Source organism: Anomalospiza imberbis, chromosome 9 (genome assembly GCF_031753505.1).
Source record: "Anomalospiza imberbis isolate Cuckoo-Finch-1a 21T00152 chromosome 9, ASM3175350v1, whole genome shotgun sequence".
Classification (NCBI taxonomy): domain Eukaryota; kingdom Metazoa; phylum Chordata; class Aves; order Passeriformes; family Viduidae; genus Anomalospiza; species Anomalospiza imberbis.
In genome coordinates, this window is record NC_089689.1 from 14,936,692 (window position 1) to 14,962,739 (window position 26,048).

Below are 26,048 nucleotides of genomic sequence, written 5' to 3' on the forward strand. Positions count from 1 at the left end.
TGATTGTTTCTCTATGGAGTTTTCAAACAAACCTGTATCCATTCTCTCCTGTTTTGGAGAAGAGGTGAATACAGTGATAAAATCACTTCCAGGAGGTATGAGAAGGACTCCAAAGAACTCAGGTGACTGATACTAATAAATAGCTACCTACACCTGGCTTAAAGCTTGAACATTCTCCTGAATGAGGTCAGGGTCAAACAATTTAAGCAGCACATAAGGCTGGTCAGGAATATACATTCTTCCAGCTCCCTTGCTATCCAGCCTTCAAATCTCACCCTAAAGTTTGCCCTTCTCATAATGCATACAGGAGAAAAAAATGACTATTTAAACTGATGATGTGCTGAAACCATTGCTAATCAGCTAGACAAATATTGACACTCTCATTTTACTTTTCTGTTCATGTGCATTTTTTTGGTCTTTTGTCTTATCTTGGATTCCAACCATTCTGTGGGAAGTCTTTGTTTTTGCTCTTTGTTTGTACAATGTCTAGCCAGTGGGATGCTGGTCTGATTAAACCTCACAGGCACTCTAGTAATGTGAATGAAAAACAATACCACTTTCTATTCCTGCTACTTCTGCAGACACTATTTGGCTGTGGGAAGCTGAATTCTATGGCTGCCTCTGTACCAACTGAACAATACCATATCCTAATCAGTGCTCTGCTGCAAAACTGTTAAAGGAATTGCAACAACATCACTGGGGACTTGAAGAGATAAGCTAATTTAATTTTGATACAGCTGAAAAAGTAAATGCAAAGACAAAAACCACAATTAAAAAAAACCCTATATGGGATTGTATTTCATACAATAAGCTTGAAATTTTGTGTCAATTTTCAGTGTCACTTTATCAATTCAGTAAGAAGTGAAAAATATGGGCAAAGCGAAAAATAGACAAAAGGATCCCTTCTTTCACTTTCTGTCACTTCTCCTTTCCATCGCTTCATCCTGTTTAACATGTTAATGCCCACTGTCAGAGTATCATCAGGATTTTAAAGCTGATTAAATTTTTTGGTAGACAACTTCTACTTTAGTGCTTTACACAGACATTAAAAAACACTATTCCTTAGCCGTCTGGAAGAGCTTCTCATGAGCTTCTTCTTTTACTATGGCCAGTACTATAGTTCTCTATTTTATCCAAAAGATTATCAACTACTGCTGTACCTTGTAAATGCTGGAGGTAATAAAATAGGTTTTCTTGATGTTTTGCACTTCTAAAGGTAGTTCTAACTCCTTCCATATGAAGACTGGGTCAAATACAGAGTATTACATTTTTAATATTTTGAATTACAATATCTCAGACTATTTATCCTGCTGCTAAAAGAGCAGATGAAAGATTTTTATGATGAGCCTGAACATCTTCCTTCCACGAGTTTAGAGTCTTCCACTGACAGAAAGGAAAGTTTTCCTTTTTTTTCCCTTACCTTGATATTAAAGAACAAGATAAATTTCTTCCTCCATTCATTTTGAGAATAAAACATTATTTTTACTTTTGTACCAGAAATTCAACAAAGTGCCTTGCTAGATAAATTATTTTGCCTCAAAGGTCTTTATTCTGTCAAATCCAAAGTCATGACTTCTTTAATCATACACTAGGGCAGAACTGAGTTTGACTATGAACAAAAAGAAATGGAGTTTGTCAAGGTAAGGTGCACTGCTGGAACTGTGCAAAAGCTTGGAGAACTGACCGTGTTATCAGTGGTTACAGTCAGCTCAAGCTGTGTACTCTATAGCTTCAACCAAAATAGAATATCAGTAGCCTTTTACTCCTATATAGCACCAACTTCTGAAGGCACTTCTGTTAGTGGCTAAGAGGAGGTAGAATACTTCCTTTTTAGATTTTAAGCTGTGTGAAAGACAAGCACTACTGTTTCTATAATGCAGATATCCTAAGAGGGTCCAACCTTTGCAGGGTAAAAACCCCTGTATGTTTCAGGAGTCCTGACTAGGTAAGAATTACAATTACACTCCTTCTTCCCCGTCAATCAGAAAAGACACTAATCAGTCCTATCCACACCCAAAGAGCCAAAAGCAGCAAAATGATCTTTATATCCTATTTCACTCTGAGTCAAAAGAAAGGTTATGGTGTCATTTAGTCTCAATTTATAAAAGCTACACTAGAGATAATAATGAAAATGTAATAATCCTATTACCACTCCCAAAAATGTGGCATCTAGGAAAACACAGAAAACCAAATTCCTGAGAATCTTGCTATACTTCAGCATGTGAACATGCAAGTGTAATTAATAAATACCTGAAGTTAATTCTAGTTAATATCAGACTTCAGATGTAACAGTGACCACAACTTCAGACTTTTGGAGACATCAGACATGCTGTTTCTTAGAGCAGGAGCAACATTCTAGCAACTCCTTTGAATTCATGCACTATGCAATTTAAAATATTTACTTAAATATGTGCATTTTCATGAAAGAAATAGTGGTCTTCATACAGCACAGACCCTCTGAAGTCTTATATTTGAAGAAAAGGCAATTAAAAAATTTATTGGAAACACCTAAACAGAACAAACCAAAATACAAAAATCAAATCTGGAAGAAATAGATGAAACAAGCTGCTCATATTAATAAGGCCCAAGGCAGATTCAGATTGAAACATTTTCTTTGAATATAAGTATGTTTTTCTGTCATTTAGTGTTGGCACACATCACCTTTTGACACAACCATTCTGAATCTTTATTGTTGTAAAATGAAGTCACCATGTTGGGGGCGGGGGGAAAGGAGAGGAATAGGCCTACTATAGTGCATTCATCTTAAAATTTTTGATCAATGAGAACATTAAATGTCAAAAAAGAAGATAAAATGGAGGGCAGAAACCCAGACTTTTCTTTCATGTCATCTAGTTTTTCTAACAATTCTAGAAAATACATGCTCAAGTTCATTTTTAGAAAAGACATACATTTAAGTCTTGAAAAATTACTGTACTTGTGATTAAATCTAGATGATAAGTTAACATATTTACCTCATTTTATCAGAAAGATTGCCTCAGTATCAAGAATTGCTCGTTCTTGACTGATGCAGTATTTCATTATGGTATGGAAACAACTCATCAAAAATAGATTTGGGGAATGGGTTGGAATTCAGTTGCAAACAGGTGAAACCTTAATGATGGGTTTCCAGTTCAAGAATTGTCCATTCCCCTTGAGGGGACGAACAGTCTTCAGATGAAAAGCTTGCCACTGTAATGCTTGCTGAGGAGTCATCAAGTGGAGACATGAGTTCAGTCCACCTACTGAATGTGTCAACTTGTGAGGTACCCTGAGGATTCGAACCATCGCGTGCCAGAAACAGTGTCTGATTGATAAGACATTGTGCTAAGTTAAGGTCTTCAGGAAGAGAGTTTTTGAAATCTATATTTGAGTCCTGCTCAGATAACAATTGCCTGAGTAGAGTCCAGTCCTGTTCTGCAAACTGTTGATCTTCAAAATCCATCTCTAGAACTGCTGTTTCTGAATCCATCCTCTGCTCAATTGCTTCTCCAACATCCATCTCATATATTGGAGAAAGGGTTTTTGAAGGCCGATGTTCATACATGCAGGTTTGTGCCATTGTGTCATAATCATCTATGTCTCCTGAAATAATTCACAATACTGTACAATGTAAAAATTGTAGATGATCCTCCCCTCAGGGCTGTGTAGAGCAAAATTTAATTCATTCAGGAAGGACAATCCAATCAGGTTAAAAAAGGGGGGGATGGAGGGTTATACAAAATTGACAAAATTTGAGGCATTTATTTCCTATATAAAAAACAAAGTATGATTTATATTAAGTTAAAGCAGCAATCACCACTGGTAATTAACAATAACCTCCATAATTAAGTTTCTGATACAGAAAATGACAATGTAAATATACACTTAATGCACATGAAATTTCTCATTTACTACATAAATTAAATTTAGACCAGGAGGTGCATAGAGGGAATTAATAGAGAATGATTACTGAATGGTGACTTAAGCTATGTCAGCTTAGAAGAGAATTAAAACCAAAATTGTTTATCCACAGGCTTATTTCTATACTGCACATGCAAGGGCAGCTGCAGGCAAGGGCAAGCAAACTTAAAAAAAATAGTACAACTTTTAATGTCTTCTTGTTCTGTGGTCTGGCTGAACATAGATCATCATCAGTGTTTCATTGCTCTCGAATACACAATAGTTGTAATCAACACTATTGTATATTTTTGATGGGATAAACAGACTGAATTACTGATATAAAGAAGACAAAACACAAAACTAGACAAGTTTTAATCTAGCTGCATGAAACAAGTTAGAACTTTTTTGTATATAAGCATCAGTTCTAAGTATAATCTCTCTTTAGGAAATAAGTTTTACTGGTAAAATTTAGAATTTTAGACATCTCATAAGCTCTAAAGCAGAGTTCAAACCTACTCCCACTGGTATATATGGCAAATATTCAGTTATATTCAGTGGGAGAATGATCCAAATTTGTATATAATATATAAATAAATAAATTACAACAATAATGCATATAGCTGTTCAGGTAAACAGTTCAGTGCGCTTTAGTTAAGGTTATTACTTTAGTTATTGCACATCCCATTCAGACATACTATATGTTGTCAAGCAGACAAAACAAATACTGAGATTCCATCAAAAGCTGATGCTGTCAATGTTAGATTGGATCAAAAAATAACTGAAGTACAGACAACTGCATCCAATCTTTCTTTTAGCATTACAGAAAATCTCTTGTAGTCAAGTTTCTCATTGAACAGCAGGGTATTGACGGATATTTCAAACAGACAAGCATTCTTTACCCAAGTGAAATACTTAAAAATATTTAAATACTGTTTCAGCCAAAATTACTTCAGTTCAGGATTCAATCCCAGACAAATTGCCAAAGCTTTCCCTATTAGTTTAGTTTTGAATGACGGAATGTTTCTATTTCTACATTACCTGGAAGTAAATCAGTATTAGCGCATTCAGTAGTTGCTGGTTGACTGCCTCTCACTTGACTTTCCTGAGTCAGCATCTGATTCTTACTGGCTTCTACAGGTTTTGCAGAGTTGCTCTTTTGCACATCAGAATTAGTTTCTCTCTGCTGAAGATCCAGATGACATGGTCTTTCTTGAGATTTTGCATCATTGTCTAAGTACTTATTGCACGGGTGAAATTCACTAGCCACCTCATTCTTCATATTTACTTGGTTTTCTCCTGGATGTGGACTACCAGCTGAATATACTTTCTCTGGGCAATTTTGTTCAGTCATTGAAGCACCTTGATTCTCCTTTCCTGGGATTTCAGTACCGTGAAGATGCAGGACAGAACTTCCACTTTTATCCGATCTATTGTCTCTATCCTTTTGCTGTTTGCCATCCAGGAATCCCTCTTCAGTTTCCAATGGGTATCTTGAATAAAATGTTGTTCTGTGGTGCTCTTGAGAAACACTGTCAAATACTTCTGAAGGAGTAAGAGAATCTATTGAGTGCTGACGTGAAGTGTGAGTTTCCACTTTATCGTCAGCTCCCAATTCCTCACATTCATCTACTGAAAGTAAAACAGATCGTTTGAAATTTTTAGTTTTAGAAAACTCCTGACTTGCAGTATCATTTTCTGTTGCATCCTCAAAAGCTAAATTATCAATTCCTTGAAACTGCTGAGTAGGAACATTTGACGGGGGAAAGTTTTCTGCAACGTTCTCTGCTTCAGATCTGTCATCTTCTGTTTCATCGGCAGAAGAAGAAACTTGGTCTGCTTCCTGAGTGAACTGTGCACTACCAAAAGTAGAACTTTTGCTTTCTCTAGTAGTGGTCCGTGAACTCTCTTGATGGGACCAAATTTTTCTTGGTATTTCATCGTCACTTGTCGAATTAACACGAAAGACATCAGAACCCTCTTTTTTCACTTTCACTTCTATTCTTAGGCTGCTGTCATAAATTTTTAATTCCTCAGGTGTACTTGTGTCACTGCTGCTTCTTCCAAGAAAATCATGACATAACATAGTACTGCATTTAGAAATCCCTCGTTCATTGGATCCCTCATCGTCCTGAGAGCCTCCAGCATCATAATCTTCTGATCTTGGTTTTATATCATCAGAGGATGTGGTTGCACTGCCAGTATCTGATTCAGGACTCTCTTTTGGATCTACAGCACCAGTACTCCAATGGTCCACAAAAGGAATTTCTGCATTTTCATGGTTTTCTGGCATTTCCATGGGCTCTATAAGCTCTGTGTAATTAGGTGAATATTTTTCTGTTATTTGTTCTGTGGAACATTCTGAAGCATCGTCTAAATCTGTTGTAACTGATTTATATTCAGTCAAGGCTGATGTATCACACAGTTCATCAACTGTAAGAAATCCTTCCACATGGATCTGAGAAGATGCTGTCTCATCATCATTATTGGTTACTTGGGAAAGGCTTGACAAAGCATTTTCACCATAGTTACGACCTGTTTCCGAGTTTATTTTATCACTCTGTTCATTACAGACTTTTGTTGCTTTTGAATCTTTCACCAGTTCTCCTAAAACAATAGCCTTTTGATTGGTTTCCTTGGAAAAGTCTGAATATCCATCATTGGAAGGCTGTGCATGACAGTGAAATTCAGCTGTATTATCATCTTTCTCTGGATCTTCAATATTTCTAATTCCAGTCTGATCTCCATAGATTTGTCTTGTTTCCATGTCATTTTGTATTGAAACATTCAGTTTATAAATAGTTTCTTCTGCAATTTGAGGAGAAGACGATTCAGATTGTATTTTGTATTGCACAGTTTCAGAAGAATCTGGTAATTTTTGTTTACTGGATTGAGAGGACTCCAGCAATTTATTGTCACTGCTACTTTCTGTGGCAGGTTTTAAAGATTCATTTGCAGAATAGCATTCATTATTGTCATGAAGCTGATCTGCCACAGCATCAGCCGTGTTTTTCTCAAGTTTCTGTCCTGAACCTCCGTGCTCAGAGGTGTGCACATTCTTCTGGACAACAGGAGAATCACTCCTTGAATGCTTCTGGGCAGAGGACTGAGATTTTAATACAGCTGTTTTCTGTTTTGGGTCTTTACTATTCGTAATCTCAGCATTCTTTGATGGAGCCAGAGTCTTAGGTGTTATTTTTGAAGTGGCTTTTGTTACAGGTGTTTGTGATTGTTTAATACTCTTCTTCTTAGCTGAAGGATGTTTTTCCGGGAGTGTTGTCTGAACCAGGTGTTGTAACACGTTTTTTTCTTCATTATGTTTTGGAGACATTCCTGATTTCAGTGAATTTGGTGATTCCCCCTGAGGTCCTAACAAACAGTAAAAAAGACTATAAAGGTTGTATGGACTAGTCACAGTATATTCACCAATTTTATGTTAATGTTTGTTTATGTTAAGAAACAGGTTACTCAACTTTTAATGTAACGAAGGGATTTAAGGCTTGTTAAAGAATTAAGTTTGAAATAATAAAAAGTAGACAAAAATACCATCTTGGCACCTTTAAGGCAGTTCATAGAATATGCATACAGGAATCACTTCAGCCTGTAACTGAAGTAGTCATCCCTGCAGTAAAAAGAAGCAGCTCTCTAACAACGCATACAAACACTACACAGCAGCTTAGCACAGGAAGTAATGAGTACTGCATTCAATTTATATTGTAGAGGAAATGAACAGAGGCAGAAAATAATTACATTAGTTATAATGCGATTAGAATACCAGAGTTGATGTCCCTGCTCAGTCAGAAAATGCTGCAAGATCTTTAATGACCACAAATTGACAGAACCTGTGTCTTCTATATCACTGCATTTAAGATAATAAAACTTGAATACTGGAGCTCCATCCTTAACACCTTGTATCCTTCTAAAGCAGTATTTCTTCTCAGTGTTCTACAGTGTCATTTCCTACCCCTGCTATCAGTAGCTGTTGAAATTGTGTATTTGTTTGGGGCCAGCAGCAGTAGCACTACTGAGAGGGGGAAATAGGAAAACACCAAAATAGGGAGGCATAAAGCAGTCTGCAGTCCAGATCTTTGAGACTTATTATAGATGCTCGACCTACAGAATTTCTGTTGAGCTCAGTCATGGTTCCAAATGCAGAAGTGCAGGGGATCAGCAAATGGAAGACTCTGCAGTGCAGATTAAACAAGCAGAAGAAAACACCGACTGGCAGTGAAGACTGTCTTTGAAGTATTTTGAAGTAGACACATTAATTTGCATTTTACAGTTTAGGATTGTCACCAAAAGTGAAATATGAAAAAAACCCCAGAATTCTCCAGAAGATTTTTCCAAATACTTGTGCTAAAAACCTAACAAACCTCAAAGCTTTGCATAATAGTGGCAGATCATTTAACTGCTGTATGAAACTTTACCTTGGTTCTTGGGAGAATTGGTAGGTGTGTTTTGAGTCTTTTGCTGGGCTGCAGAATTCATACTCACATTCCCTTTTTTCTTTAGAACAGCTTGTACATTGTGCTCATTACACCCTTTTCCTGTTTTTTTTGTCAGACTGCAAAGAAATCATTACATCTATTATTTTCAGGCTTAGATCTAGCAATGTTTAATTATATTTAAGCAAGAAATACACGTGTTTTAATGTGCGCACATATATAAACATTGAAAATGCAACCTAAAAAGTAAACTTTTTGAAAATAAAAATTAAATATATATCTATATTTTGAATTTATATACAAACATGGATGTATAATAACCCATTTCACAATTTCACTTCAGCTGTCTCCTGTCCAGTTTAATCTAAACTATTCCAGAAATGGTTTACAACACCTTGTATAGTCATTAACTGTTCCAGTATGCAGAATTCTGAATGACCTATAACAATTTAAAAATTATTAGCATGCAGCAGTCCAACACAAAAGGCAAACCAATTTTATCTTTACAGCAATGTTGCCAATAGCTAACTCAAACTGCTTTGCAAATAACATCCTAGAGACAACCATTCTCAGAGTAAAAAGAACACCTAATGGTAAGCTTATTAGTTCACCTGAAACCTTTCTTCCCAAACTCATACACTGATACACACATCTATGAAGCAGCACTGAACAGCTTTGTAACATACCTGCTTGTTGTGGCATTAGCCTCAAGTTCAGTCTTTTTTTTTTTAGTGGTGACTCCATTTGATACCTTCACAGATACCTTTGTTTTCACTACTGCAGAGTAAATTCAAAGTTAATTACAGAGGGAAATGCATTGCCTATAAGTACTGAAAAAAATCTAATATATGAAGATCAGTTATTGAGAAGACCATCCATGCTAAAGTTGTAAAATGTTTACTGTTTTAGATGGCTATTAATTGACCAAAATGTCAGTTTATACTCATTTACAGGGGAAGAATGTAACTCTTATCAATTTATACTAGATTGTCTTAAAACTTCCCTGGCTGGTTTTCAGTGTATGACCAGCCTGAGACCAATCAGAAGAGGACTTTAAAGAAAGAATTATAAAAAATTACCAGTCTGTTTTTTCCCTTCCTCTACCGATTTGTCCTCTTTGGGTTCCTCTGTCTGTTCACCCGCAGTCTGGATGTCCACGCTTGAACTTGCTGACTTGCTGGAAGTTGCTGCCACAGTCACCAAGGAGGGAGATTCCTTCCCTGTGGTTTTTTTCAATGGCTTTGTTTTGTTCTGCATGCTTGAGGTTACTGTCAGCACCTTAGGTCTGGCACCTGCAACTTTTCCTTCATGGTTCCTTAGTCCTTTGCTGCTTCCTGAATTTTTCTGTCCACTTGCAGATGATGTCTTTTCTGTATCTTGCTTGGTAAGCATGCTTTCAGCCTTCATATTTCCATTATTTTCTATTTTTGTCTTTATAACAGCTCTAGCCTTTGGCAGAGCAGCTTTTTCCCCAGGTTTGGAATCCTTGGTAATCTTGGAAACTAATTTTTTGCCATCTTTCCCCTTTACATCCTCATGTTTTGAAGTCTTATTAACAGTGTTTCTGTTGGTGGATGCATGTCCAGATGCTCCTAATCCATCAGATTTCATTTTATTCTGATTAGTGGAAGAATCTCCCAAGCAATCTTTCTTGCCGTGTTCTGCCCAGGAAGTATTCCTTATACCAACAGATGCAGTAGTAATTTTATTTAGCTAGGAAAAAAAACCCTAGCATCAGAAAAAAATCCAAACAAAACATACTTGTAACACCAAACTATCCATAATCTGTAATTTCTGAAACACATCTACTTTTAAAGCAGTACATGCATCTAAAGCAACAAGATTCAAATAGAAGTAAATTTTAACGTATCTATGTATATACATACACTCACACTCATTTTAGCTCAGTTTGTTGGCTTTCAAGAATATTAAAGTACTGCTCTATGTAGAGGAGACAGAAATATCTGAGTTTCACTTTTACTTTGGACAAATTACTCTGTTATATTTACTTATTTACATTATTAGTGTCTGCTTAAGTAAGAAAAATTTTTTGATATATATGTGCATATTTTCCAAAAAGGAATAAAGACTATGCATTATTACAAACATAAAGACAAAAATCATTTTACAACACATGATGATTTTAACCATTACCAAAGAGTGTATCCACACAGAAATGTCAGTATTGATTCTCTCAGGTAAAGAGGAACTCAAACATGGAGAATTAAGTGCATGAAAGGGAATCTTTGTGATACCAGTGTCATTGCAATGTATGCAAGACTGTCAAATCATGTGAAACCCATACTAGTTTTTTACCACTTAATAATGTAGTTTTGAGTTTCAGTAGAAGAGTTGTTAAGGGCACTAATAAATATTTTTCAGAGCAGGGAGTGTAACAGACTCAGTGTTGTGGTGACTTGTAATAATAGCAGAGATTCATTAGCTCAGTAGCAAACCACTTGCTCTGGGAAACAGATGAGTTTCATTATGTAGCAAGTGAGGAATGTGAGGACACAAATTCCTGCCTTTTATTTGAGCTGATCTGTCTGAAAATGTCGCAGAACACAGTCTAAGTCCTAAGATGTTTCCAGTAATCATTACTGATTCTGCAGAAACAGTTTACAAGAAATTACAGATTTTTCAAAACCAAATTCCATTAAGCAATATGGAAAATAAGTATTAATTTAAACAAATAATGAAAATGGGTTTTTTTTTCTAATTATCTGAATGTTTTAAATGTTTGGATATAAATGTTTACCTGAGAACTGGTGAATACAGGTTTTTTGCCAAGTCTTCGGTCATCACCCTTGTCAAATGCAGCTGTAAAAGGAACAAGCAGTTTCTTCACTGTTTGGTAGGAAAGAAGGGGGACAATCAAGCCAGCCTACTCAGTTAACATCATGTGAAATCAAAAAGCACTTCTTTGGGTCCTGATTTACTCTAGAAAGGCTAATTTTGGTGACATGGCAAATGTTAAGTGAAAATACATGGTTTTATGTTTGGAACAAAAAATGTGGGATCTACAATGACATCACATGGCCATAAGCAAGTTACTTAACTCTTCTGTTTCCCCATGTCCATTTTTCATGTCCCCATGTCCACTTTTGTTTATCCAAGCTCAATTCATTTATAGCTAGCAGTGCACCGAGACCTTTAAAAGTGTACAAAATTTACAAAAAGACACCTTCAAATTTAGAGTATAATGAATTTAAGTGTTTCGTTAATTATAAGGTATTTGTTTATACTATATAGAGAAAATATTAATTACATTAAAGTAAATGATATTAGTTTTCAAAATTGGCAAAGCCAAAATACCTAAATGTACACACTAAGGTCATAGTGCCTCTTTGGATAGCATGCAGCATAATGTCATGAGAATTATCCCTGTGATTGTCATGTGGAGTTTTCAGGCAGTGAATGCCTTTTTTTTCATCTGATGTACTCTGGGAGGAAAGCAGTTTTCAACAAAGCTTTTGAATCAATTGCACTTGTAGAACACAAAAGGGATATTTATAGACACTGTATAGACCCAGAATCGATAGGTTTCATTTATGTCTGTATTCATATTTCAACTAGAAAAAAGGTTTTGCAAAAAATAGATAAAAATCTAGGCATTCAATGCCTCGTGTTCTGAGGTACTATACATGGAAACATTTTTTGTCTGTATAATAGAAAAATTCTGCTGAACTCTTGCTAAAGATACTAAAAAGAATTTTTATGCAAGTCCCTAAAAATCACACAAAAGGTATGCTGAAAATGGCACCCCAAGGATTTAATCCTTTTTCTAGCAATGACTCTGCAAATTAATACATACCAATATAATAGACAAAATCCTTATAAACTTGTGCCTAAGAAAACACAAGACAGGCTGTAAATGAAAAAACCACAATATTATCCCTCTTATTTTGGCATTTTGCCTCCACTGTTATAGCCTTCTAAATCTATATAGGCTAAATTTCTAGGAGAAAAGCCACCACCAGAAATCTTTAAGATGAAAGTTAATCTAAGTTATCCTACATGTATTTCCCCTGAAGATTAAAATTTGTCTAGCAATATTGTACGATTGCTTTGCCTGTAATTAAAACCAGGTAATTAATGCAAACATTTCAGCCTTTTCATATATAAAATGTATGCAACTTCAGTCAGAATTTAACCTAAAAGAAAACAAAACAATTTTTGGCAATATGGAGTTTGGAAAATTAAGGCACGCCTTGATTTTAAATATTTTTTTCTACTGAAAGCACTAGTGTAAAGTAGCTGAAACATCGTTCACAATAGAGACATGATCATCTTAAAAGTAAACCACCCCATACCAGAACAACCCACTCTTTTTTCTAAAGCCAACTCCTCTGCTTCCAAAGGATTTTATAATCAAGAAGAAATCCTATCCCTGTTCTACAGAGTAGTATGAGATATTACTTGGCTACATTCCTAAATCATGCTTAGACTGTCACTGCATCTTTCAGCATGTAATTGTAGAATCAAATTTTCATCTACCTCTAGGTATATAACTATTATATCCTTGCTACTAATGTCTTTAAGGAAAAGGATATAAAAATGTTCATGTCTCCTTTGAATCAAAAGTGATTTGAATTCAGAGAAGTATTTAACATTCTTTTCTTTTACAACACTGTACTGTCAAAGCTAATATTAAACCATAACCTGAACTCCATCATCAGTTCCACATCCTCAGAATACTCGCGTCCTTCAAAACAAAGGAGCATTCAGAACAAAAAGTCCTTGTAGTTGGAAGTGCTGTCTGTTAAAATGTTGAGAGCACACCATGCAGCTCCTTAGGGGCTCTCTGCAGCAGCACACACAAGATCACAATGCCAGTCAGCCGAGGAGCCCAGCTATCTGCATTTGCTCACAGTGCACAGGATGAGCATTATGCAAGAGACGAGCAATATTTATACATCATGCAGAAAACGATAAAGGACAGAAAGGGAATTCAGGGAACGGATAATCTGCTCTGTGAAAATTTAATTCATCCACAGCCCTTATCTCCTTAAAAATGAGGCAGATCAGGTTTTTAATCCTACTGCAGTGTTTCTAGTAATTTAGAGTAGCTGTAAATAAGAATGGAATCCATCTACATGATGGTGGGGCTTTCTATCATATATACTCCTAAAAAGAAAAGCAGGCAAGACTCTTCACAGAAAATGACTTACTGATTCCCATGTTTGAAACTACCTAAGCACGTCATCATGCTTCTATTCTACAACAACACTTCAAAACACAAAGCAGCACAAATTTTGCTTTAATTTGTATCAAGCTCCACAATTCCATCTGCATTGTATCCACTGAACAGATTGCTAAAAAATTCTAATGCCATTTGATGCCAGACATACCTGCTTGTATTTTCTGTTGATGGTCTGGCCTCACCAGCTTCCAGCCTTCTGTGTGACGAACAGCATAAAAAGACTGAACCAGGAAGACCCAGAGCTTATCACGCAGCGCCTGGATCTTGCACGTAAAACCCTGTGTTCAAGTAACAAATCAGCAGCTGGCAGGGGCATATTGTCATAGCAACCAGTCATTATTCCTTTCAGAATCTACTTACTCCCTAAGCTAGATCAATGATGTCATCACTTATATTTTATAACGGTCTGGTAGCTGGAGATGCTGTTTTTGAAGGATTATTGCCCACGACAGTGATTTTTTTCCTACAGTTTAAAACCTACAAATTACAGCACTAGTAAACACTACGTTGCTCTTTTTTTCCTTTTCTTTTTTTTTTAAATGAACCCCATAATAGCTCTTCACTGTCAGCTGTGTCACAACAAGGTCAAATACTCCAGGGAAAAATAATGTATTTGATTAAATTTTCATTGCTTTGACCAAGTAAATCTGTAGTAGCACCAGATTGCAGCAATTAATGTTTCATTTATTTTTTATTCTTTGTCATACTATTTATGAATTGTTCCCAGAATAAGTCAACCACAGCTTAAATGTCATTATTTAGATTTTGTAAATATACACAGTATGTTACACACATGGAGCCTGACACCTCCACCCAATAAAAAAAACACACACTGGGTTAAGTGTCAGTCCTTGCTTTAGAGGACAGTTTAAAATAAAACCAAATGTACCTGTGACCTTCACAAAAAGCAGGGGAAATATTTAGGGAGGAAGAGAATAAGCTCTCTTCCGCTGCACATTTTAGGTAATGCAACATTTTGCTAAGTTTTTCTCTTATCACAAATTTAAAGTGATAGTAAGGATCAATAGGGCAGTGTTGCCCATAGGACTTACATTTTTAGTAATACACAGGAATTTTTTTATTGCCAGGATGGGGTTTCTTTTTTAAGTAAACAAATGCCTATGTTTTCTGAACTTCCAAAAGGACCTTGGATTTATGCAGATGCTTTTCTGTCTGACCCCAGTTGCATGACTGAGCCATCTGAGCTCGCACCATATCATCTGATTTGAACCATGACATGAAGCTCTACCAGAATAGTTTTTCTACCAGCACTGCACATTTAAGAACCTACCATCTCCTTCACATTTGCGGAGTCCAACAACATATCCACTGCTACAAGAAGAAAGCAGCTATTTTCATTATTAATGCTTTTCTCAATTGCATTGAAAATTAGTTCTAGAAGGTCAGGTTTGCTGCTCATTGCCTGTGCCTGAGGAAACAACAAAAGGCTGTCGTTTAAAACAAAAGCATGTACTTTGTATGCAAAAGCATTACTGAGCAGAGAGGATCTGCTATCAAGCTGTGCAGGAGGTACTCCAAAGCTGAGCATCTTCTTTTGTATCCATTCCACAACCCCACCTCTCCAGGCCTTCAGGAAATTATCCTGAGGCCTCATTCGTTAACAGAAATTTTAGGAACAAACACACTGTGGTGAATTTATAGCCCTATGCAACTCTGGATCCAATGGCAAATTGTTTTAACATTTCCCTCTTTATTTTTTTCACTCCTGTGTACATATTAAAAAACATATTTCACAGCACAAACGAACTGGCTGGGTGACTAGGTAAACTCTCACCAGAACCTGCAGCATTGGAACATTCGTGCAACTCATGACAGATATCAGCAGAAGTTTGAGTACACTGCTCATACTCATAATCTTGTAAATCCGGGCTGTTTTTCCAGGGGTCTGCAAGCTTTTTCAAAGCTGATAGCTATACTTTTTGCAACACAGAAACTGTCCCACGAAACCAATTGGAACTTTTGCTTAACTGAAGCACGTAAGCTGAATGCAGTATTAGCACTGTGTATCAAAGCACTCACGTGCTTTAAAAAAAAACCTAAAAAGACCCACCCCTCAAAACTCTTAGCACTGCCTGAGTTTTGGTGGTTTTTTCTTTTTTTTCCATAGAATTGCACTTCAAACCAAAAGCTGAGACTATTTTGGTAATTTAGCAGCCTGATCTTTCAAAAATGTGATATAATTCAATTTATTTGGAAGCATATAAGAACTTGAGGGCACTTTTACCTGCAACAAAACAGAGAAGCCTTCACTTTGTACTACGTGTAGGAAGTTTGCAACAATAAAAGTTACACATTCCTCATGTAGCCGTGATGCCAAGGCCACAGCTGTCTCTGTCCATTTCACTCGGGGCAGGCTATTGATCAGCCGGTCACTCTCCATCAAACGGAAAGCAGCATTCTTGTGGTTCTTGAAACAGAAACAGAAATTAGTCTGTTGCCAAGCAATTACCTAAAGAATTGCTGATTGTAAAATAGCATCTGTTCAGTTACTGAGCTTTTACACAGGGATCCAATCATGTCATTATTTCCCTCATTTAAATAATTTTTGGCATTTATAATTCTTAATATTATATGTGCCTTTGAAACTAAAGCAGAAAAATAAATCTCTACTGGTTCAGTTTTGCCTGAAGTTAGGTAGTAAAGTTTTAAAGTTTTCAATAGCTTTTATTATATCTTTTCAACAGCGTCATCACATACTGCACTCCTGAAGAAAACAAGCCAAATGTTAGCTGGAGAAGCTGAATAGAGAAAAAGATCATAGGTCACTGAAAGATGTAATAAATTCTAGAGTAAAACTGCTAAGTTGGGGATTTAGGCGAGTGTGGATGGCCTAGCATTCAGGATACAGAAAAAACATTTTTGTAATTATGAATCATTTTGCTTTATTTAAAGGAGTCAGACAACAAATATTTGTCTTCCCAGATGGAGTTTTAACTGAACTTACCCTCTTTGTTATCTAAAGTTTCTCAAAGAAATGTAACTGTTATGTTTCTAGTTACATTTCAAACATGCAGACAGATTTGCTAATATTTATTATCCTGGTCTGTGTCTTCAGTTCTTTCATGCATTGCATCAGCACAGTACCTGAGGGCAACTTCTACTGGCTAACACGTTACTTGAAAAGAACTTAGAATTTATGGTTATCCACATTAGAATGGCCTGAAAGCTCTATTCAATGTGACCTAGCAGGACACTGATAAATTATGCAGTAACACTTGAAAAAGCAACAGTTCAGATAAATATTTGACACAAAAAACCCGTACTGCAAATTCAGATCACAATCACATTTGTCCTATGCAAGTTAGCAGGGAGTACCTTCTTTGTGCATATTATAGTTAAAAGATAAAATCTGACCATCTATTATTAAAGTATGTTTTAAAAATTATTTTACTCATCTCTGGACAAACTCAGTTTGCTTCTCTGTAGATCACATAAATTAAGAATTACATATATGCTCATGGTTTGATTTTGCTCCTCCTCTTTGGACTCAATTACAAGCTTTTTGAATTATCTCAAATTCAACCACTGCTCACAAGGCAATAAGCATTTACTCCAGTTAGACACTTCCAGTGAAATATAAAATGCCTTCATTAACTTTTAATTAAATCATCACATTGTAGAAGTGGTTCTAACTGAATTTTACTTCTCTTTTTGTACTTTTTTCCTAACCATTTTAAAGTGGAGTCCACTTTACTTATCTAAAAACCCAGTAATTTTCTTGCATGAAGACGAGACATCAGGGATAAGCACACAAAGCACCTGGACAGTGCTTTAAATGATACTCCCATTTTAACATTTCTGTGTTCATCATTGTGGCTTCCCAGGGATTTTCTCATCAACAATCTCCTTTTCTTTGCACATTTTTTCCTCTAAAGGGCTGTTATATTAACTATGTTTTATATTTCCAGCATCAGTAAATGAAAGGCTCAGCAGAGCTATACTGTTTAACTGGGTGTAAATGTTTAAAGTTTTACAGAAGAGAACTCTAGCAGCAGAGAAAAAGGACTGTAAATCATACAGTAGCCCCTGCAAAACTAATGTCAGACCTTTTTGTCTTCATTCCTCAAGCAGGCTTAAAGCATTTTTGCAGATTGCGAAAAACTCTCCTGGGAATTCCACAAGTTTTTGGAATGGGTGCCTTAAATGCTGAAATGAATGCTCACCAGAACCATTCCCTGGGCAGAAAAGGCTTATGCTTTATAATTTAATTTTGTAACTCTAGATGCTTTTGAGACTTCAGTCCATAAAATACCAGTGAATCTTGCAAAGACACACCAACACAAATTCTAAATCATTCATACGGGAACTAAAACCCACTTCATCCAAGCTGCAAAAGCCTTCCAGCGAAGCTGGGTACACAAAGGGGGCAGTACCAAGTACCACAGTGCCATGGCTGTGCTGCAAATGCTGGCGAGGCAGCTCATGTATTTCAACACAAACTCTAACCACAGCATCTTTATTGACTAGAATAAGCAGAGGGGAAGGAGGGCCCGAATATTTACCTTTCAACTGTCCTAATAAGGGCACAAGGGCCTAGAGAAGAACCTAGAACTGTGTCTACATGTGCTCAAAGCTGCAGTACACATTTGGAGTTGGAGGTGGGTGGTGGTTTAACTATGAACAGCTGTAGATCAGAATTAACTGATCTGTATCTGAAAATGTTACTTAAAACTTCTCAAATTTTATACTATTTTATGCTATATGTATACTCTAGGAACAGCTCAGTATGCTGATATAATACAGTGGCAAAGCACCCAGCATCTAGAGATACTAGACATACTCTTGAGGTAGTATAGCTGCCATCTTTATTCTGTTAGATTTATACATTGTGGTTGAACTGTTCAGGTTCTATAACTGTAGATATTCTCAAGCTTCTCTTGATCACAGAATCACAGCTGAGCTGGAAGGATAACCTCACAGATCATAAATCCAGCTCCTGGCCCTGCACAGCACCATCCCCAAGAGTCACACCCTGTGTCTGAGAGCATTGTCCAAACACTTCTTGAGCTATGCCAAGCTGGTGATGTGACCACTGCCCTGGGGAGCCTGTTCCAGTGCCCAACCACCCTCTGGGGGAAGAACCTTGACCTAATATCAAACCTATAGGCACACAGCTCTGAAATCTGTCATTTTTCAGGCTTTCACCTGAATATGCAGTTGCGGCTGCTACTCCTGGCTGACCTGCTGGCCTCAGCACTTTAAGTACTTCATCACTGAAGTCCTGAAAAAACCAGTCCCAAGAAGGCTTCACAGTCCTTTCAGCAAGGGGTAGTTCTTGGCCAGAACCATTCAAGAGTGCAACTCTTGAACCAAGGCTGTGTTTGACAGTGCACGGCCACACCAGAGCCATTATTTTGGGTAACACAGACGCGGGGACAAGGACTTCAGCATGAGATATGAGATGTCACATATTTAGTTGTTGATTGTGTGCTAGAACCAAAATCATGCTGTGAATGTTACCTGAGCTAGTTAGATTACATTTTGTCTGTGACAATCCACATTACAGTTACATACAGGGACAATCATGTTTGGCAGCAGCTCTACAGATTTACCTTTATTTCAACATACTTTTCATGTATCTGTTACAATTCAGTGTGTTACAGGCTGAATAATTGACCAAATTTCTGTTAACAGGTCTAGTTCAAATCAGTTACCTTAAATCAGCTCTAAGCATAGTTTAATACAGAAATACAATTAGAAAATACTTAAATTTAGGCAGGTCTGAATTGGAACAATGTAAGTAAGTGCTACAAAAAATGAAAAGCTGAGCTTTGGGGGAACCAGGGTAGGATGTTATGTGAGAAGTAAAAGATATGTATACAGACTGCCTGTAAACAAATAGCTTGTGATCCCTCATGGCCAGCAACCACCTGAGGTCTGGAAAAAAAAAGAAGTCATTTTTTTCCAAATTGGAATACAGGTAAAGATGAAAAGGCAATCAAAAATGATGTATGGCACCATGTAACACAGAAATTGATACAATGATTTCCTGTTTCTCACTATCCAAATACATAATCAGAATGATAGGATGGCCTGGGCTGAAAGGGACCTTACAGGTTCTCTAATCCCAGCATCCCTGCTGTAGGCAGGGACACTTTCCACTAGACCAGGTTTCTCAGAGCCCCATCCAGTCTGGCCTTGAACACTTCCATAATGTTGCATTATGATGTCACAATTGTGTTTCATAAACATATTTTCTGTTATTGTGGTGGAATTGGGTGTGATAATCACTAGGCTGTATGTCATGAAGCATAACAATGACATTTCACATCAAAATAGTTTTTAAAATTGTTATTTTAATTGGAACTTTTACACAGTATAAATGTACTACAGATTTAAGAAACTGTATTTATGATCTCTTAAATTACATTATACAGCTAAATAAGGAAAAAATTTACATTGCTCTATTTTTCTACAAAGCACACTACTTACCAAAGAGTTAATCAACATAACAAGACAATTGTTCTGAAGTTCAGTAGGTAAACTGGCAAAGCTTTTCTCTGAAAAACATCTTGCAAAATGTTTTCCTACCCATCTGTTGAAAAGAGAGCCATTCTTAGGTAAGGAAGATGAAAAATGGTCTATCTTCACTTGTTAGCATAAGTGATACCTCTAAAGTTTTGTGAAGAAAAAAACGTTTAAAATGTAAACATTCCATATACCAAAATAAACCCATCTTGCAAAATAAAATAATTTCAACAGAAAGCAGATAAAATCTATTTTATTTTATTTTACTTACTTCATGCAAGCAGCATATAGGTTTTCCACTCCCAATGAATGAGCAATAGCCATGCACTCTAGTACAGGTTGCTGTTTGCCAGGAACAGGCTAGAGTTGTGAGGAAATTATCACAATTATTGTACATTTGATTTACAGAAACTATACAGAAATACAAAATCTTCAGTTCAAAGATTCAGAAGGAATGTCAGCTGCCATAGTATTTAAGTTTTTGCCTTTATGCAGTCATCTATTTCCACATGTCAGTAAAGTAGGATTCAGCCTCATGAACCTAATGCATGGAAACGCTCGATTCTAAGCAGGTGTTTGTTTTTAAACCAATTTTAATTGAACAGGCATTTTTTTCTAAATATATGCCCATGAAACAAGATATGCAAATATATAGGATTTCCACTTGCCCACCAAGAACAGTTACATTTACAATAGCACATATTAAACTATACTGAGTGTAATTTAATACATTGAATTAATCATGTGGAACACTGCTTTTAATCAGCTGGGGTTTCCAAGTGTCTATAAATAGGTGATGATATCACAAGCCTTACTCCCTCCATCTATCCCACATTCACACCTGAGAACAGGGACTGTTGACTTCAGCCAACACCTTGATCACAGAGTTCTTACATATCTTGTCACTATGATTTAGTGTTAAGTAACAGATTTGAAATTCTCAGGCTCTGTAGCTCACCAAGTAGCATGAGAAGTGACGTACCTTTTGGAAAAAATTGCAGTAATCTCTTTTCAAAATGAAGATAGCTACTTCTTTTAGTCCATCCAGCCCATACATGTCTGCAATGCCCAACATGTGACTGAAGAGAAAGCAGTAGTGACAGGAATCAAAAAATCCTTGTGGTATGTGCATTTTCCTTACAGGACAATTTACATGCTACCTTTACCTCTTGGTTCAGTCAGAGCTTACTGCAGAAAGAGACTGATAACCAAGTGTTACACTTGCCAAAGAAAAATCTTCAAAGCAGAAACATATATGGACCTATTAATAATCTCCCAGCCATCGAGTTCAGCCTGTATAAAAACAAGCCTCAGTCTCTTGCTGGGAACTGTTTAGAAGACTCTCAGTTTCTCTATTTTAAGGATAGCAAATGAAAAAAATATTTGTGCCAGCAGAGTTCTGGAATTTTGTAGGGTTTTTCACAAAGATCCCATAAAATGTTATTGATGACATTCTTAAAAAGCAGAGTAAGCAAACTGTTAATTATTATATATAATAATCAATACCATATTTTATTTTCTATGTCATTTCATTAGCTAAACATTGATATTGGGACATTATTATAAACAATTCCATATTTTAAGGAAAGGGTAGCATTTTAATGTTTAGTAGCAAGAGTTCATCACCTAATATATAAATGGTTTCAGAGAATAATTCAAAATTTCAGAATTTACTTTGCTAATACAGGATTATGTATAAAATGTGATTAAAAACTATCCCAGAAGAAAATGCTAACATTTACATTGGTTCCTGTATTTTATCTTTAGTGGATCTAAGACTAACTACTTCACCTTTTCATCACCTTGAGTGATTATTCAAAAATTAATTAAAAATATTAACTGTTACATACTATCACACATTGTATATATTAGTCTGAAAACTAAAAGGAAGGTACAGGCCAATTGGGAATTATTTCAACAGCTTTTCTTTTCTTCAACAGCTTTTCTTCAACAGCTTTTTTTTTTGAGTCTTCCTTTTGACTTTTAACTGAGAAAATATAGAACAAGCAAACAGGCACAAACTAAAATTAAAACCAAAAAAATTTGACATATACCCAACATCGATTTCATCTGGGAAGTCCAAAATAGCTCCATATATAAAATGCAAGACAACACTCATTTCTGCATGGCTTATACTGTAAAAAAGAATGAAAAAAATACAAGTAAAGACATGCCCATAATAAAATGCATCACATTTGTTAGCCAAAGGAAGTTGGCAAAAGAGCTGATACATCATCCAGCTGCTCTGTGAATGGAAGGCAAATGGTCTGATAAAATTAAAGCAATAAAATTTTGCAATGGAGAAATATCTAAATGGACTACATTTGGGCTGAATTTAACAACTCAATGGATTTCCTGAAACTTTCTAACACTTTAGATCTTAAAATAAGTAATAAGCAAACTAATACTTATAACAATATTATTTACACTGATAATATAGAAGACGGATTTTTTCATCATTGCCAAGCTCTTTACCAGCAATAAGTCAACTATTAAGTAACTATATATTTTAAAATGGTTTTATTACTCTAAGTCTTTATTTTATGATATATTTTTGTTCGTGCAACACTAAAACATATATGTAGAAGTTTTATTACAATGCTAAGTAGAAATGTTACTCAGAATATTTAGTCTTTATTCAGATTAAGAAGGCTGGCAGAACTACACAGCAGTGTTTGCATCCTTTCACAGTCCCAGCATCGTAATGCAGAAAGGCACAGAATGCCTCAATGGTGGACATGATCTGAACAACACTTTCTTGTACTTGTGCATATACATTTTTGTGTGCAATCTTCAGGACCCCCAAGTGCTGTGTGCATGAGTGTAAATGGAATACTCTTGCAGAGCTAAGACCCTTTAAAACATCGGACATGTTTAAGCAATTGACATCAATGACTAAAAGCAAAAGGAGAAAAACCACCAGCAACATGAAAGAAGGAAAATCAGCACAGCTGTCTCCCTGTATGGCAGGACACACAACAGCCATAAAGTCAGCAAGGAGGAGTTTCCCCACAGTCTTGACAGCTGTTACCTTAAGCAGAATTTTCATTATTTCAGAGTAAGCCATATGTACTTCATTTCTAAGTGTTGTAGAAAAGAGCACAGAAACCAGCACTATGCAGAAAAGTGAACTGGAAAAGGTAAAGTTATGCATATGACTCATAATAACAGAAATTACGAGACATTGGCATGAGAATAGTCTCATGTAAGGATTCAGAACTTCTCAGGAGAATGCCTCTACTGAAAGATAAGGATAAAATTTGTTAACCACAGAGAAATCAATTACAGAGAGAGAAGTGTGAACACCAGAGTAATTGGTGACTATCAGCCTCTAAAACACCATAAAAACTAAGGAATAAATTAAATTGCAAATATATTGTTTTATAAGGATTTGGAAGTTATAACCAAATCAACAGATAACCTTTCTGATTTGGCAGCAGCATCATTACACTAACAGGAAACCAAAACGAACATTTAAGAAAGTATCACTTGGTCAAGAGATTCTATATTAACACAAAGCAGTTACATTTTGCAGTGCTCTAAGGTACACAGTTCTTTCTGAAGAAAACTGAGTCAGCCAACATCATGCCTGAAAAAAAGCTAACATGTACATGGATCAGTACTCCTTTGCTTTTAAAGGAAATTGAATGTATTTCAATAGAGTTTTCTGATACTGAAAAGAACTGACCTGGCAGTCCCCAGCTTATCTATGAAGTCTTAAGTATTCATCCTACAGTGACAGCTCCATTATTCTCACGCAGAAAGCCATGGTGAAAAAGCCCACTAGATAAAATTGCTTTAGTATATGCTGCTGAAATATCATAATTAAACACCATTTAGGAAATGTTATTTATCTTTACATTGTAAATATACTTATTGTACAAATAAGTATGAAAATTACATTGTTCGGACCCTCACAGTATTTTTCATGACATGTACAACAAGAAGTGAAAGAATTCTCAAGTAGATTGTGAATATTAAAACATACTCTACACAAAAGGATGCCCTTTTGTTGATGAAAAAGACTTTTCTGAATCATCTGACAATATTAACAAATACACTACACACAGAGTTTCATCTTGAAGTCAAAACAGTAACTCAGGAAATGTATCAGGCTGGAGAAAAGTGTCAAGGCATATTAATCTTCAGCGCTCTGTACACAGCACAGTTGTTACATATTTGCAGCAATTGTAAATTGCCTACCTTTGCTCCCACACCACTTGCAGAGACAACACTTACCCTTGAAGAGTGATGTGCTCTTGAGAGCTCTCAGCCCAACTTCCACTCAGCATAGCAGCAAAGTAACTAGATCTGGCACATAAAATGGCCCTGAGAGAGAAAAAGTAAACATTATTCCACTACATACAGATATTCATGATGAGACACTTTGATAACATTGACTTAAATCTTTGACCTTTATGCATTAAGGTGTCAGCTGTGTACTGCATGCCTTTTCTCCCAGTATGTCTGGAATTTCAAAAAATGCTACAGAAAAAACCAAACAGTACTCTATAAATTTTTCAGTTAAAGCTTGTTTTTAGTAGGACTTTGAGATTCACACAGAGGAAATCTATTAGCACAAGCATCTTCCTTTCATATAAAGTTTCACATTTATTTCTCCTGTTTTATTTACCAAATAAGACTAAACAACAGTTATTAAATGAAGTAAATAAATATTTTATACAGCCCCATTATAAATAATCATATTCTAAACATCTTAAATTCTTCTTATATTAAAAATGTGTATTTATCAAAATGATAAATATGTAATGTCTTGTATTCAGAATTTGCTACTTACCACAAGTCAAACAAAACTTGATACTAACACATTCTGGGACAATATGATGTGTTTTTACAACAAGAGCTATCACCTACTTCTGTTTACATTTACTGCCCTTCCATATTTAAAGGCATATAACTGACCATAACAGGGCTAATTCAGTTTACTACTACATCCATAAAAGAGATAAAGAAACCCCAGAGCTGCAGTCTGTGTGGCTCAGTATCTCTACCAGTATCAGTCTTCAAAATATCAGGTAAGGAGACCTTTGCAACAGGACTCTTAAGGTGGAAGTGCAATGGCAGAGAGGAAGACAAGATAGTGGATGAAATCTGCTTTGTGATTTCAGTTTTCCAGATCCACACCAGTTATAGCATTAGCCTTTCTGTATCTTATCTGGCCTACTACAGCCACATATAATATTCTCATACATAGAATTTTTTCATTACACTTTCTAAGCTTCCTATTATTTCTAAAATTAGCTTATGTCGTGTATTTCCTGTGGCAGAAAAAGCAAAATGTTATACCAGGCTTGAGAATCCTTTCTGTTACATGTATTTGTCTCTTAAAATGGTGCTGAGCACTCTCATTTTGCGTAGGAAGAAGCATGAAGAATACTATTTATGGTCTCTGTTACAGTCATTTTATATTCTGAATTCTCTCATCTGTCCTCCCTCCTCCTGCTTCAGAAGTCTCAATACTTTAAATTAGAACCTTCTGGCACATTCCTCCTGTGAGTCATCCAGCAAAAATAACAACAACAAAGCTTTTCCTGAACGTTTCCTATCTTAGTGAAATACGTCCACATGTATTACATGTTAGGGTATTACATCCTAACCTTAAGTGCATGAAATTCTGGGTACACACACAATCTTTTGTTTATTAGATAAAATAACACAATATCATAGACATATGGAATACACTCATCTCCAGTTTTTTATTCAGTTCCAAATAAATTTTAGTAATGAACAGTGATCAGTCAAGTTCAAGGGCATAGTTAGAGTGGGTATTTCAAAGACTCATTTTAACAAGACAGGTACTCAGCAGAATATGGACAAATATGCAGCACCTAAATTTAAATTTTATCAGCATATATTTATAAAATACATGGAGATACCAAATTATTTTGAAATAAATTTATCTGTGCTTTCCTACAGTGGTGGGGTTAGTGCCAGTTTTATTACCAACCAAATCTGACTTGCTTCATGCAGAGCTCTGTAAGAATGCAACACTAGGAAAACCAGCAACACTAAAG

The 26,048-nt window shown here is 35.9% G+C and overlaps 1 protein-coding gene across 2 annotated transcripts in view; it reads right to left on the reverse strand.

Annotated features, from left to right (window-relative positions):
* Positions 1 to 2,662: 2,662 nt before the first annotated feature.
* Positions 2,663 to 26,048, reverse strand: part of BTBD8 (BTB domain containing 8) — a 34,640-nt gene continuing 11,254 nt past the window's right edge. The window contains exons 5-18 of one of the 2 annotated variants that reach the window (XM_068199819.1): positions 24,253 to 24,342; positions 22,068 to 22,148; positions 20,996 to 21,092; positions 20,285 to 20,373; positions 19,978 to 20,080; positions 15,770 to 15,952; positions 14,816 to 14,953; positions 13,673 to 13,802; positions 11,080 to 11,141; positions 9,401 to 10,034; positions 9,008 to 9,098; positions 8,304 to 8,440; positions 4,918 to 7,245; positions 2,663 to 3,582 (exon numbers count right to left, since the gene is read on the reverse strand). In XM_068199819.1, coding sequence (XP_068055920.1) covers positions 3,113 to 3,582; positions 4,918 to 7,245; positions 8,304 to 8,440; positions 9,008 to 9,098; positions 9,401 to 10,034; positions 11,080 to 11,141; positions 13,673 to 13,802; positions 14,816 to 14,953; positions 15,770 to 15,952; positions 19,978 to 20,080; positions 20,285 to 20,373; positions 20,996 to 21,092; positions 22,068 to 22,148; positions 24,253 to 24,342 — 4,633 coding nt within the window. In that variant the 3' untranslated portion in view covers positions 2,663 to 3,112. Of the gene's footprint in view, positions 3,583 to 4,917; positions 7,246 to 8,303; positions 8,441 to 8,987; positions 9,099 to 9,400; positions 10,035 to 11,079; positions 11,142 to 13,672; positions 13,803 to 14,815; positions 14,954 to 15,769; positions 15,953 to 19,977; positions 20,081 to 20,284; positions 20,374 to 20,995; positions 21,093 to 22,067; positions 22,149 to 24,252; positions 24,343 to 26,048 lie in introns of both variants that reach the window. The other variant, XM_068199818.1, reaches the window with a different exon arrangement.